The 15,449-nt window shown below is 40.0% G+C and overlaps 1 protein-coding gene across 7 annotated transcripts in view; it reads right to left on the minus strand.

Moving 5' to 3' along the window:
• GAS2 (growth arrest specific 2) overlaps positions 1-15,449 on the minus strand; it is a 156,904-nt gene that overhangs the window by 118,587 nt on the left and 22,868 nt on the right. For 3 of the 7 annotated variants that reach the window (XM_043549147.1, XM_043549148.1, XM_037899941.2), the window contains one exon: positions 2,218-2,379. In XM_043549147.1, the coding sequence (XP_043405082.1) occupies positions 2,218-2,359 (142 nt within the window). In that variant the 5' untranslated portion in view covers positions 2,360-2,379. Of the gene's footprint in view, positions 1-2,217; positions 2,380-2,609; positions 2,642-15,297; positions 15,417-15,449 lie in introns of those variants that run through there. The other 4 variants (XM_043549149.1, XM_037899944.2, XM_043549150.1 and 1 more) reach the window with 3 other exon arrangements.

Here is a 15,449-nt window from a genome sequence, read left to right on the forward strand (position 1 = left end):
AACAAGGAGTAATGGTCTCAAGTTGCAGTGGGGGAGGTTTAGGTTGGATATTAGGAAAAACTTTTTCACTAGGAGGGTGGTGAAACACTGGAATGTGTTACCTAGGGAGGTGGTGGAATCTCCTTCCTTAGAAGTTTTTAAGGTCAGGCTTGACAAAGCCCTGGCTGGGATGATTTAATTGGGGATCGGTCCTGCTTAGAGCAGGGGGTTGAACTAGATGACCTCCTGAGGTCCCTTCCAACCCTGATATTCTATGATTCTATGATTCCTATCTGTCCTATGCAGTAAGATTGTTTGCTCTTGTGCTCTAAACTAAAATATAACCTGTGTCACATAAGGTATAATTTATGAACCAAAATGGAGAGCAAAAGGCTCAAAACTGAATCATAGTTAAAAACTGAGGTCCAAATCCTACCTTTAGATGATCTCAAATGATTTTTTTGTATTATAAGCTTCAGTTGTGGAGCAGAACCAATGTACAGAGCCTAGCACAAACAGAGAACAAAAAGATGGCCCCTGCCTCAATGAGCTTACAATCTCCTTAACTTGTATTTTCTAACTGCTATGCTGAGCCAAATAGGTTTCAGGGGTTTTTGAGGTAAATGCTTAGATAATATGTAGTAGTAGTTACTGTACAAAAACAAGAATAATATCCAGAGCATTCCTTACCTGATTTCTCTATGCTACTACTATATTCTTCTGTCTGACCTTAAGAGGCTGCAAATGTTTTGCATACTGTATATTTACAGCCTTTCAAGTTAAAAGACATTTAAATGTCTTTAAAATATTTATCTCTGTCTCTCTAACCACATGCAAAAATAAATGAATGGAAGAGTTCTAGTGTGCATGCATGGAATTATCAATTTTAAATATTCACAGTTTTAAAACTGCTTACATGATTTTCTCCAGAACTGAACTGATTTGAGTTTCACTGAGGAATACTAAAACAAGCTAAACTTGAAGTTTCTCATTTTATCCATTTTTGAGTTATGCAAATACAAACATTTTGATTTGAATATATCAGAATTGTGTATTTTTTTTGTTCTTCTATAACTCTAAAACAGCTGAACTGATTTTGTGAAATGTCTGTCCCAAAAAGATCATATCTGAACTAATGGATCAAACATGGAACATGAACCCAAAAGGCAACTTATAACCAACTGAAGAACAGAGGCTTGAATGGAAGTTATAACTTACCCTTACAGTGCTTACTATCACAACTACTAAAATACGGTTGCCCCTTTTGGGCCTAAAGAGTTAGCTAACAGTTGAAGCCTTGCCAAGATTTTTCAGTGAGGAGGAGAAATAGATTATATGATTCAAATACTTCTTTGATGTGAGCTTGTTTATTTACAACAAGGAATAGACACAAAGTCCTGTTTCCCTGAACAGAGTAGAAACAGGAGGCATTTTCCTGACTCACAAATTCTAAATCCCTCTCTCCAGTGAGTCCTGTGCCCTATAGAGATCTATCTTTGCTCCCTCTTAGGGCCATGCTCACCACTTCTCTCACTGTCTGCTCACTTTCTGCCTATCACACCCATGGACACACACAGCTCCATCCAGGCAATACCACATTTGCAATCAGTCCCCAGGAAAACCCCTCAGCTCACATGGCTTAGCTCTGATTGGCTTTATCATACAATGCTTTGCCTTGGGAGGCAAATTCTTATATTTTAGCTATCAATACACAAAGGGACATTTAAATGCTCCTTCCATTTAGCCTGAATGAAAAGTCACCCGTTGACTTTAACCAGGTCTGAAATTGATGTCAAGATCAAAGAAACAATTGACGACAGCCATTAACATCTTTCATTGTAACAACAAAAATACTAAACCACACAAAGACATAATTCAAATAAATATCCATTTTCATGTTTCAAATTGTTCAATGTTTCAATATTCAAAATGTTTCAAGGAGCAACAGTTACTGGGGGAAGAACAATGTTTACCTAGCTAGTTACTTGATAAATAATGTGGATGTGTACCTCTTACAAGAAAGTCTTTCTGACCTTGCTGATGGCTGCATTACTCAGAGGGAGCCAGTTAATTGTAACTACTTATTTGGAAGGGAAAATATTCTGGAGAACCACCTTTCCAGTTGAACTAGAGGCCAAAAATTAACATACTAAGAAGTGTAATTTGCCAATAATTGTATTTTGAATATGTGTGTGCGCTCATGCATGCATACATATATATCTATATAAATATTCTTACCCAGTAGGTTTGTGAGCCACAGCGCTAGATCCTCTTTCATCGGTAATAAGTTGGCCTCATGTCTGCTGGCCAGCCACTGGCTGTATTGATGCATATCAGAAAGGCCAGGTCCTCGTGCCTTTGGGCTCAGAGCACTGCACATTGTTTATCCACTTGTAGTACCTGTTTTTTTAAAAAAGTACCTCATTATATTATATAAGGCCTTAAGCTTTTTTTAAGTTTATTGACAGTGCTTGAAACGAACTATGATCCTAGGATGCAAGATGTCAGACATACCCATACCCAGGTCAAACACATGGAGACAACATACACGATGAAAGTCTTGTTTTGCTAATAGAGCATTTTGCTGGTGATTTAATCATATAGATAGTGTCTGTTTTATTTGTACTCACCCAGGTACACATGTTCCCAACAATCCACTACTCTGCAAGGAATAATTAAAACCAAATCAAAATAAACATTTTGAGATACAGACCTAACAATTCATTAGGACCTGATCCAGTGCCCATTGAAACCCATGGAAAGCTTCACTGGGCTTTGGATCAGGCCCCAGAACAGCATATGAGTAAGGGAGTTCTGCAACTGCAATAAACCGTTAACAGTACTAAACAGATGCCCATTCCACCAAATGAAATCAGTCGAGTCTACAGCTTTATTGTCATAAAAAATATAAAGAATCCTTTAAAATATTATTTTTAATTTACTGTATTATTCTACAAACATATACAAAGCATAGCAGTCCTGGAGGATGGAGTTTATCCACAAAACAGGTACAGTAGCAGTGCAAGCTTCCGACTTCACCGTCCCTACACAAATGCTAATGGGCCTCAGTTCTGAACTATGGAAACCACCTCTAGAGGTGAGAGAGTACTTCATTTTCCCATTCAATGTTTTATTCCCAATTTAATTTTTAAAATCATTTCAATAGCCAGAGGTGTGAAGTGCCTACTGGAATTGTAGTTCTATTACTGAAGGTCAAATTCTGCCATCTGCTGCATGGGTGTGCTTGGGAAAGAAAAGGGTGTCAGACTCTTCCTGTCCCTGTGAAGCATAGCAGGGTTTCAGCCTAATGCTAAAGAGAGTGCCAAGTTAGGGGACTGGCTACTGTCCCAGCTGGCACACCATGGCTCCTAGCGAGCACAGTCAGGACCTGGTCAGCCAGCTGATATGCTGCATTGTGCAGATGGCATTAGGCAGGGTTCTCACTGTTCTTTTCTAAAGGATCAGGAAGATGCTTATTTACTCTGGCTGTTCTGTGCCATTGTGACCTGCACTTGTAAGATGATTGCAGGGCAGGATGCACTGCTGATGGCTGTTTCCTTCTGCCCCTTGCACAGTGTCTAGAAGTCATGAGTCAGCCCATAGGTAACAGTGACTTTAAAAATAGGGAAGAACAACTTGCTATCCTATGACAGTGGTCAGACAGTGGCACCCTGATTTTATGAACGTTGATCTTATGAACGACCTGTTATATGAACTACTTTTCTGCCACTGACGGCACGTCTTTCTGACGCCAAATGTGACTTCAATCCATCAGCCAATGTTTGAGCAGCGGCAGAGGTTTGAAAAGACAGATTTGGTGGAAAAGAGGAGACATGGTTCTCTCAAAGAAAAATCAGGCATATATTTGTTACCATTCATTATGTACACAATCATTTAACACTGAATAAATTAACATATGCATTGTATGTACTGTAATTTTGAGATACTCAATTTTATTAACTTTTGGATTTTATTAACTCAATATCAAATTAGTTTATAAAACAGACATTATATTAAATCTATATATAGCTAGCTAGCTAGCTAGCTAGATATAGTAAGAGAGAAGAAAAATGGTTGCAGGATATACAAAGGCTTTTGTAAAAAAAAATGACTGCAGCATTTCCTATACATTAGAATTTGGGATAATATAATATATGGATTAAAATTATTCCTCCCTCATTTAACCATGCCCTGGGTAACAAACTTCTTGTTAGATAAAACATCTGGTTAATCTCTTGTTTAGCCCCTGTCAATGTGTTTAGTGTATCACTTCCCTCCTCATCCAAAATTCTGCTTCTACTAAAGTTTTGGATGTCCCTGTGGCATTTTGAATAAATAGGCTCATACTAGTTATCGTTATTTAGAATATGTTTTCCACAGAAATCATTCTGCTTTTTTGGTTAGTGAAAAACACACAAACAAACTAGATTTTCTCCCCCCAAGGTAAAAGTAAGTTTTTGAATTATCATTAGAACTTAGATGTATGTTGGTAAGAGACAAAAATTACAAATAATGGGCCTGATCCTGAATTGCTTGTGCAACCAAAACTCCTTTGCAAGTCAAGGGACTTTGGAGTGAGAAAGGTATGCAATTAAAGTGTAGCTCTGCTCTGAAAATTGACTGTGTAAAAATGACATCGTGGTTTTATAGTTTCTTGGTTAATGACATCCAGGTCAAATCTGCTCATTTTTGGGGAGCAAACAACAAAAGATTTTTCAAGCTGTCAGCTCTGCAAACTCAGCCTGGAATCTGACTCTCCAAGTGGGTTCTTTCTGGCCCGTGCATCAAATACAATAAATATTCCACCATCATAACTTATTTTAAAGCTTTTCTATGTCATTCTTCACCACAGTAGCTGAGTGCCTCAAAATATTACAGTGAGACACGGAGGTATTATCATCACCATTTCACAGCTAGGGGAACTGAGACTCAAAGAGGTTAAGCAACTTGTCCAAATTGTCACAGGGATTCTATGACAGTCAGTATTAAAATCTTCTCTACTTCATCCTTCCTCTCCAGAAGTTATAAAAGAGTCAAAAAGTTATTCTCCTGCAGTTAATAATTAGGTTGAGGTGTGAGCCAGAATGTAATCCAGGTCACTCTCCCATAGCTGTTTTTATGGGGGAATAGTAGTAAAAACTTATCTTACTCATTTAAATAAATACATATGACTCAGGATGCACAAGGGAAGCAAAGTAAAAGGTACCATTTTTGCACAGTCACTTTCTAGGTTTACAGATAAGACTTTAAGATAATCATCTTTTTATTTCATTTCATTTATTCTTGGATATATTCATTGGAAAATCTAGAAACCACATCGTTGCTCTGGAAGAAATGAAAAGACACTGTGGTTTAGGATTCTCCTTGGGAGAAAACTGCCTTTCTGCATCCAAGGATACATGTATGGTGAAATGTTCCCCACCAAGGAGCCCCACCAATAAATGTTAAAACTGTAGTGTGGCTCTGATACCACAGGGTGCAGTGCCACCTGCTGCCAGTGTCGGTATTTCTACACTGTATTAAAAGCCTACTGCTGGCCCATGCCAGCTGACTTGGGCTCACAGGGTTCAGGTTAAGGGACTGTTTAATTGCGGTATAGACATTAGAGCTTGGGTTGGTACCCAGGCTCTAAGACCCTGAGAGGTGGGAGGGTCCCAAAGCTTGGGCTGCAGCCCAAGCCCAAATGTCCACATTGTAATTAAACAGCCCCTTAACCTGAGCCCCGTGAGCCTGAGCCAGCATGGGCAAGCCGTGGTGTCTGTAGAAGACATACCATGTTTGACTTTTGGTGGGGCTGAGGCTGCTCCAACCTGGCTCTGTAGGCTGCGTTATACATGACTGCCACTAGGGGGTTTCTGGAAGCTCACACAGCAGGGAATATGGAATTAGTGCAAAAAAACAGACAAAGGACAGCACTGTCTACACATGTTCCCTGCAGCCCATTGAGCATATGGGCTTCTGCCAGCAGAAGGAGGCACAAAGCATGGAATTCAAGCATACATGTTGCTATTTCAGTTCAGACTCACAGTACAGGGCTGTTTGCACACACTCCCTGCTGACCTGGTTCTTGCCTTTCCCAGACCCAGCAACAAATAAAAGATGGGGAGGGTTCTGAGCAGAAGGAACTTTTGAGCCTGGTGGTGATGGGAGTTAAGGTTTGACTGAAGCTATTCCGGGAGTTGTTTTTCCCCAACATGAGGTAATGTCATTTTCTTAAAGTATCCTATTAAAATCTCCCGGATTGCTTTCAACAGTCACTGGGAGATTGATGCTGATTCCGGGAGACTCCTGGCCAATCCTGGACGGTTGACAACCCTAATGGGAGTTAGGAGGTAGAAGGGGGAATAGTTCTGATCATGGAGGTATGAGTGTGTAGGGCGGTAACCGGTGGAAGAAGATTCACACTGAAGGGAATGTTTTTGAATGCTAGTGAGTTTAGGTAGAAAGAAGAGGGGTTCTCAGTATGTAGATGTGATGTGAGTGGCTCTTCTGAGCTGGTAGGGGTTGGAAGGAGCTGAGGGAGCTGGGCAGGGGAGGGGTTCTAAACCAGGAGGGCGACACATTGAGATGTTATGGTCGAGTGAAGGCGGAATCAAGTCAACTGGTAAATGGGGGGGGGGGGTGCATGTGATGGGGGGAGTGTAGGGTAACAGCTAGATTGGCAGGGGTGAGGTGGGATGAGGAAAGAACAGTGACACAATCACAGATGGATAAATACTGTATCCACTACCTTTTGTAAAGTTTCACTATTTCTCTTCCAAAAGGGGAAGGAGGGTTCCCCTTTTTTTTCCCATTTCTCCACCAACCTTTCTTATCTCTCACCGCTAGCCACTTACCTTTGACACCCATGACCACTTTGAGAATAACATCAGCCTAAAAGAAAAGGCTGAAGATTGGTAGGTTTGGCCATGTGCTTCAAGTTGTCAGTACCAGTGGAATTCTTTATTGTTTTTTGGGTTGTTGTTTTTTGTGTGCCAGCACTGACCTTCCTCATATTAAATCTGGGAAGTTCATCCAAACTGAATTTAACCTTCCGCAGTGACTGTGTGATAAAATTTCTGGCTTCCACTTAAACACTTGTCTCAGTTAATTTGATTAGCATTACCAGCCCAAATGTTGCCTAGTATCATTTCTCTACACATTGGTTAGGATTTTCAAAGAAGTCTAAGGGAGACAGACACTCAAATCCTACTGAAAGTCAATGGGAGTTGAGCACCTAGCTCCTATTGAAAATTCTAGCCATAAACAAGGCTGGATCTTGCAGTCCTTGCTCAGGGGAAATGAACTTTCTATATTTTGATCCCCATTACCATAGTATCTGAAAAACTCACAATCTTTAATGTATTTATGTAGTGACATACGGAAGTATTGTTATCCCAAGTTTACAGAGAAGAAACTCAAACACAGAGAAATGTAGGGTACCTCTGCACTGTGATAAAAGATCCATGGCATGGCCACAGCTGACCCGGGTCAGCTGACTCGGGTTCATGGCACTATAAAATTGCAGTGTAGACATTCAGGCTCGGGCTGGAGACCAGGTTTCGGTATCCTTCCCCCATGACAGCTCTCAGAGCCAAGACTCCAGTCCCAGCCCAAACAGCTACACTGCAATTTTTAGCCCCACAAGCCCGAGCACTGTGAGTCCAAGTTAGCTGACCCAGGCTCAGACTCGGTGCTGCAGGTTTTTTATTACAGAATAGACATGCCCTAAGTGACTTCCCTAATGTCACAGATACAGTCTGTGGCACAGCAGGGAATGAACCCCTAAGCCACTCTAGCACTGGCTCATCCCTTCCCTCATTGAAATCATTAAGGACTTGACAGTCTAGCCTTAAGTTACCAGCATTTTACCCCCAAACATTATTGTATTTTAAACAGTAAAGCCATTCATATAACATCAGCTATAACAAAGCATTAATATCAATTTGTAGAAATGCATGTAGAATTTCTCTTGTTATGGAATCTGTCAGCTTTTCTTTAAGAAACTGAACCTATCACCAGACACGCATAAGAATGTTTAAAACTTACCACTAAAATGCCTTGCTCCTCAAGAAACAAATTTCGTCCACTACTCTTCTGAAAGTGACATAAGCTAGGACAGAACGTTACTTACATTCTGTTTTGTTGCAAGTCATATTTATGCAGTGCAATCCTTTTTTTCCCCACCCCTGTGACAGCAATAAGGCATCTCAAATTCTTAGGCTCATTGTTTAGGTAAAGAATTCAGTTCAGGATAGTTTACAGTACACCTAATGACACGTAACAGTTTCAACAAGCTGGAAAGTTACATTCCTCCTTGTTCGCTCCCACCAAACAGTGAAGTTTTTATTTTGCTTTACAGTGGCACATTTAGTTTTCTGTGTATTGTAACTCAACTGAGTGTGTTGCCAGCAGTGTAATTTAAACTATCTGCTGATGTCCGTCAGTGATCATCAGGTGTAAGTAGAGTGACCAGATGTCCCAATTTTATAGGGACAGTCCCAATTTTGGGATCTTTTTCTTATATAGGCTCCTATTACCCCCCAACCTCTGTCCCGATTTTTCACGCTTGCTGTCTAGTCACCTTAGGAGTAAGCCATAGAGTCAGTTAAGCAATTTTCTATTATTCTTCTGGCTTTTTGTTGGGAATAATTATTACTGCAGAAAGCACCAAGAATACTACATGTTGTGTATTAAAAAGCATAGATGGATAGAAGAGAGAACATAGGGCAGAGAGGTGAGATGTTCCAGTGGCAAAGGCCTACCCTAGGACTCTGAAGATGTGTGTTCAATTCCCTGCTCCACTACAGACTTCTTCTATAACCTTGAGCAAGTCACTTGGGCCTAGATCCTCAGAGGTATTAAGGCACCTCACTCATTAATTTCAATAAATTCAATTCCTTTGAGGATGTAGGCCTTAGTTCCTCACCTATAAAATGGGGATAATAGCATTTCCCTTTGCCACAGGGGCATTGTGAGGTGCTCAGACCCTAGGGTAATGAGGGACATATAGGTAACATAAATAGGGAAATAGTAATGGGATATAGCACCTTTCACCTCTAAATTACCATTTCAAATCAGCACAGGTAAGCAATGACTAAAAGTTGTTACCAGCTGAATGCTATTCAGTGGCCTCCATGAAATGAATTTTGTTGTCTTGGTCCATTTGGTGCTGGATGGGCATTCACATCAGGCCCTCTGTCTGCAGTCTCAGCAGACAGAGTAAGGGGCTGAACAGCTGCATAGCCCAAATTCTTTTCTCATCCCTAGAGTTTGTCCTTCCAGGTCAGAGGCAGAGTAGTGCAGCAGTATAGTAAACCTTGTTCTGTAGCTACCAGTGTACTACTTGCTTTGTGGATTAATAGAAGTTTTCAGCATCCAGGGCTGCAAAAAGCAGAACCATTCATGAGATTTGTGTTCAGCTATTAAAAAACAAACAAACAAAAAACACACTCACACCAAGATTTAAAAAGGGTGTTTGGCAAGTATTTTCACAAGCCAAATAGATACTGTGTTCAGTACTCTCACCCAATTCATTCCTGGTCCTAGGGCCTACCACAAGTTTCTCTATACCACTTAAGCCTAGCATGAAGCTGCATGGGTATCCTGAGCAGCAGAATGGGGTAACTATGCACCTGCTACATGCCATGGAACTGGTATCTGTGCTGGCCCAGATTAAGAGATTCCAAGGCCACAAGGGACCATTGTGATCTAGTCTGGCCTCATGTATAACACAGGCCATAGAATTTCCCCAAAATAATTGCTAGAGTGTATCTTTTAGAAAAACATCCAATCTTGATTTAAAAATTGTCAGTGATGGAGAATCCACCACAACCCTTGATACATTGTTCCACTGGTTCATTACCTTCACTGTTAAAAATATACAGCTTATTTCCCATTTGAATTTGTCTAGCTTCTACTTCCAGCCATTGGATCATGTTACACCTTTCTCTGCTAGACTGAAGAGCCCATTATTATATATTGGGTTCCCACATAGACACTTATAGACTGTAATCAAGTCACCCCTTAACTTTCTCTTTGGTAATCTAAATAGATTGAGCTCTTTGAGTCTGTCTCTACAAAGCATGTTTTCTAATCCTTTAGTCATTCTTGTGCCTCTTCTCTGAAACCTCTCCAAATTATCAATATACTTCTTAGATTGTGGGCGCCAGAACTGGACTCAATATTCCAGCAGCAGTCATACCAGTGCTAAATACAGAGGTAAAATAACCTCACTGCTCCTACCTGAGATTCCCCTGTTTATATATCTAAGGATTACATTAGCTCTTTTGGCCACAGCATCACACTGGGAGCTCATGTTCAGATGTTTATCCACCGTTCCCTCCCCACCCCAACTCTTACATAGTCACTGCTTCCCAGAATAGAGTCCCCATCCTGTAAGTATGACCTATATTCTGTGTTCCTAGATTTATACAGTTACATTTAGTCATATTAAAATGCATATTGTTTGCTTGCATCCAGTTTATCAAGTAATCCAGATTGCACTGTTCTCTTAATTATTTACCACTCCTCCAATTTTTGGGTTATCTGCAAACTGTATCAGTGATTTTGTGTTTTCTTACAGTCATTGATAAAAATGTTAAATAGCATAGGGCCAAGAACTGATCCCTGCGGGGTTCCACTAGAAACATTTCCACTCAGTGATTCCTCATTTACTATTACATTTTGAGTCCTATCACAGTTAGCAAGCTTTTAATCCATTTAATGTCCACCATTGTAATTTTAATATTGTTCTAGTTTTTTAATCAAAATGTTGTGCAGTACCAAGTCAAACACCTTACAGAAGTCTAAGTATCCACACTATTACCTTTATCTACCAAACTTCTAATCTGATCAAAAAAGAGATATCAAGTTAGTTTCACAGGATCACTTTTGCATAAATCCATGTTGATTGGCATTAATTTTATTACCCTCCTTTTATTCTTTATTAGAATTCCATATCAGTCACTCCATTATCTTGCTCAGGATCAATCTCTGTCTGACAAGCCTATAATTACCAGGTCATCCAGTTTATCTTTTAAAAACATTAGCTTTCTTCCAATCTTCTGGAACTTCCTCAGTGTTCCAAGCCTTATTGAAAAGCAACATTAATGGTCCAGTGAGCTCCTCAGCCAGCTCTTTTAACACTCATGGATTCAAGTTATCTGGACCCGCTGATTTAACATGTCCAACTTTAGTAGCTGCTGTTTAACATCCTCCTGAGACATCAGCAGAATTGAAAGAGTGTTACCATATGATAGGACTACATCATCTGCTTTTCCAAAATACAGAACAGAAATATTTATTGAACACTTCTGCCTTTTCTGCTTACTATTGATAATTCCTACCATTTCTATCTAGAAATGGAACAATACCATTGTTAGGATTCTTTTTGTTCCTAATGTACTTAAACTCCCCCTTACTATCCTTGACTCAGCCTATGTGGGTCCAATGCAGAAAGTCAATTTGCAAGTGAGATGGTATTATCTAGGACTATTGAAGGAACTGCAGATCTGCATTTATGCTGATCCAGTGGCCCCCATGTTCTTCACAATTGGCACCTGGATTAGAGGGGTGAATTTCATTCCATCTGCATAGAACTCAAATATTCAGGGTTTATGCTAGTAGGCCAAATTCCCTCCTGTGTGAGATGAGAGTTGGGAAAGCCTGCTAGCTGCAGAAGAAGCAAAGTATATTATAAAGTAAAAGGTTCACATGACACACAACTCTGCAGTAGCTTCACAGTCACTGGTAACAGTGGGAAAACATCTTGGAAGTGAGTAGACAGTGCTTTCACCACAGGGACTGCAATCTATAATGCTACACAGAAGCGGTGTACACTGCCTTTGTCTGCAGTTGCAGCTGATGTCCCTCTCTCAATCTCTTGCTGACTTGGAGAGGAGGTAATGGTATTGGATAGCAGTCATTTTGGAAAGGGAGAAGAATTGAGGATCAAAAGCCAAAGCAGAGCTCATGAGTATCTGGCATGGGTCTCTGCTGGATCTCCCTGCTAGTTCTAATCACATCAAGAAGGTTATGGAAAAGAACAAAATTCTGGCCCTTCAGCAGAATTTCAGAGTGTTGTTTGGTGCATTGGTTGACTCATTTTGAAGTAAGCATATGCAAATAACTATATATTGGGGGGGTTAGCAAAAGAGGATATTAAAAAATAGAGACTTTAATAGATCAAATTTTCATCATTAGGGCACATAAATTGCAAACACAAAGTCTGTTTGTGTATTTGTTTAAGCAAACATGAACCTGCAAACAAACAGGGTCTCTTGCATGCAATCATTGCTTTCAGGAGAACAAATACAGGTTTTGCATACACAATGATTTTGAGCATAAAATATGCAGATGCAATCTAAACACCCACATTTGAAAAGTTGATCTTACTAATGTTATTAAAAACAAAACTACAAGTTGTCCTTTGCCCAGTGCTTATGGTCCTGCAGACTCAGAATATGTATGAGATTAGTCTACAGACTAAATGCTGCATTTGAAATAATCTTTTGTTTTGTTCCTAATATATACATTGATTAACCTCTTCCCAATAGCCACAGAGGTAAACAACAATTTATGAAATTGTTTTCCTTAGTGTCAGGAAATTCTTCCCAGTAACAAGATCTCCTAGACAGTAGAATAATCTCCCAAGTGAAGTAGGGGAAGGTCCATCACTTGAGACACTTAAAACTGGACTAAAAATAGCACTAAATAAAATATAGATAACAATCAGCTGTTGGCAAGAATGGACTATATATGAACTTATCGGTCTTGTCATCTCTGACTTCTAAGATGCTATGACTTACTATAGAGAACTGCAATAATTGCTCTCATTGTATCCTTTAACTCTTATGAAATAATAGGGACTATACTTATCCAATTCTGATTTTGCTGCCATGATATATTATTCTTACTGAACCCTTAAAGAATTTTACCTTATATAAGATATTAGACGTCACTCTTACCTACATTATTTTAAGTACACAGATCTCTAATTTTAATTAGAGAGACAAGGTGGGTGAAGTAGTATCTTTTATGGGACCTCACTCACCTTGTCTCCTAATATCCTGGGACCAAGATGGTTATAACACTAATTTTAATTGTCTTTTCTAACTACAACAATTAATAGGATAAAATCTATTTGCACAGATGCAGAAACCAAGATTATATTTTTGTAAGAAATTCATTTTTTCTAGTTCTTTTATTATCCTTATAACTATACATAACTAATTTAGCCCAGTGTTTCTGGTGCTCTCCCAGATTAGCTTAGAGTATACTGTATATGTTAAAAAGAAGGGAGAATAGAAGGGAACCACCATCTGAAACTCATTAATCAATTAGAATTTTTAAGGGCTTACATCAAAATGTGATCTAGACTGATAAAGTAAACTCTGATTCACAAGAAGCTTTTGTCCCTTGTGTTATGAACATACAGGATACAAATGTGCACTGTACTTAAAATGTGTATCTGGAACCTAGCACAGGATTGTATATTGATATTTTGAACTTATAAGACCCTTGGTTTGAAGCCAGCAACAAATTAACTTTAAAAAAAAAATTCTAGGTTACTGAAAGCCTAGGAATTTCCAACACTGTTTTTACCACAGACAATGTTGCTGTCTTGCAAAATGTTTGTTCGACCAAAAGGAAAGCAGGAATGTTGTTTGTCTCTCTCTCACACATAAAAACAAAGCTTTAGGAATGTTCGATATTAACTTTGCCATAAAATGATACGTTCTAGGTAATGATCCTGATTCTTAAGGCAGACAAAAATCCTGATAGTTGACTTGCAGGACTGCAGGGTCTAGCCCTTACTCCTCATTTTTCTACTTGCCTAATCAAAATGATTGTTTAAAAAATTGTACAGAAAGGTCAAATCTAAACCTTAGTCTCCATTAGCTAAAGAAGTGATAATGTGTATTACAGATGGCAAATTTTAATAGGTGTTTGCCTGATGAGTTTAATTATTTTTTTAAAATGCCTGCAGAATAATGACAGGTTTCAGAGTAGCAGCCGTGTTAGTCCGTATCCGCAAAAAGAACAGGAGTACTTGTTAGTCTCTAAGGTGCCACAAGTACTCCTGTTCTTTTTGCAGAATAATGTGGGTTTCTTGCCAATAATCAGCAGCTCCTATGACTTTGCATTTCATTCTTAAATGTTGCTAGGCCTGCTCCTGCTCCCATGAAATCAATGGCCAAGTTTAAAATGACAAACATGGGAGCAGGACAGGTGCCCCTAATATTAAGCCTGTCTCCTTTCTGATCAAATTATAATGAGAACAGATGTAATTTTTTTTTTCAAAAGCCCCTAAGTGATTCAGGGGCCGAGGTCCCACTGAAAGTCAAGAAGAGCTGGGTGGCTGGAAGGAATGCTAGTTCCCCACTGCCTCACCTCCTTCATCACGATTTGGCTGAGGTTTCAACCTGGGTTCCACAATGTAATTCTCATCAGATGGCCGATTGTACCATATGAAATGAATTTAGGAATGTCAGCTAATTTCCTATTAAATCACAATCCACATCACAAAATCATTACGCTTGGCACAGCCTGGGCTCGGCAGCGAAGAAACAATCCAAGCTTTAATGTGCGTGGAGACTCAAAGAAAAGTACCTTCCCCACCCCACCCCCCGCAATTTGAAAGAAATATCAGACGTGCTCCGGGGCTGGCCGAGAGGAAGGCTGCAATGCGTCTACCCCAGATACTAGCAAAGAATGCTCTCAGTCCCTTTACCTTTCACATGCAGCCAGAGCAAGCCATGCTGCTAGGCGATCGCCCTGCTGCCCAGCATGGCTGCAATAAGGGGAGAGCATTCCTCGAACAGGAATGGATCGTTTCTAAAAACAATATGAACCAGAAGATCCCAGCATAAAAGGCAAAGCCTGCCCTCCCTTCTGCTGCTTGTGTTTATTGCGTGAGAAAGAAGGCAAAGGAAAAGAGCTCGGTTTAGAGTTAGTACTGTCCTGCCAGTCCTTTGGGGGGTGTCAAGATCGCCCTAATTCCAGTGGCCCAGCTCTGTGGGCAGTGATGACACTATAGCTTGCCCGCAGCCCACCAAACACTTGCTCCTTCGTTTGATGCAGAGATATATTTCCACTGGACAGTGCTGTCATATATAAACAACCTACCTTTCCCTTTTCTTCCAACCATAGTACTCGAGGGCTGGTGAACGGGGTAAGACCAGACACAAAGCAGAGAAGGGTCCCGAATGGTGCGCTAGAAATTTACAAGATTTTCATGCAACTATGGCAAAAAATATTCTCCTCCTGGGATCATTCTGAATATTTTGTTGCCAAACACTCACCCCTACCCCGAACCCAAGTAAGTGAGCATCTCACCGTCTGATCCATACTATACTGGGTGGTTAGTATTATTTTGCTCTCTTCGGGGCCCATGCATATACACCCGGACTGATGGCTTTTCCGTGGGTGTGTATAACACAGCTTCCCAAGTCCGACTCATTAAAGGAGAGACAATGAAAACATTCATG

Source organism: Chelonia mydas, chromosome 6 (genome assembly GCF_015237465.2).
Source record: "Chelonia mydas isolate rCheMyd1 chromosome 6, rCheMyd1.pri.v2, whole genome shotgun sequence".
In the NCBI taxonomy this organism is placed as follows: Eukaryota; Metazoa; Chordata; order Testudines; family Cheloniidae; genus Chelonia; species Chelonia mydas.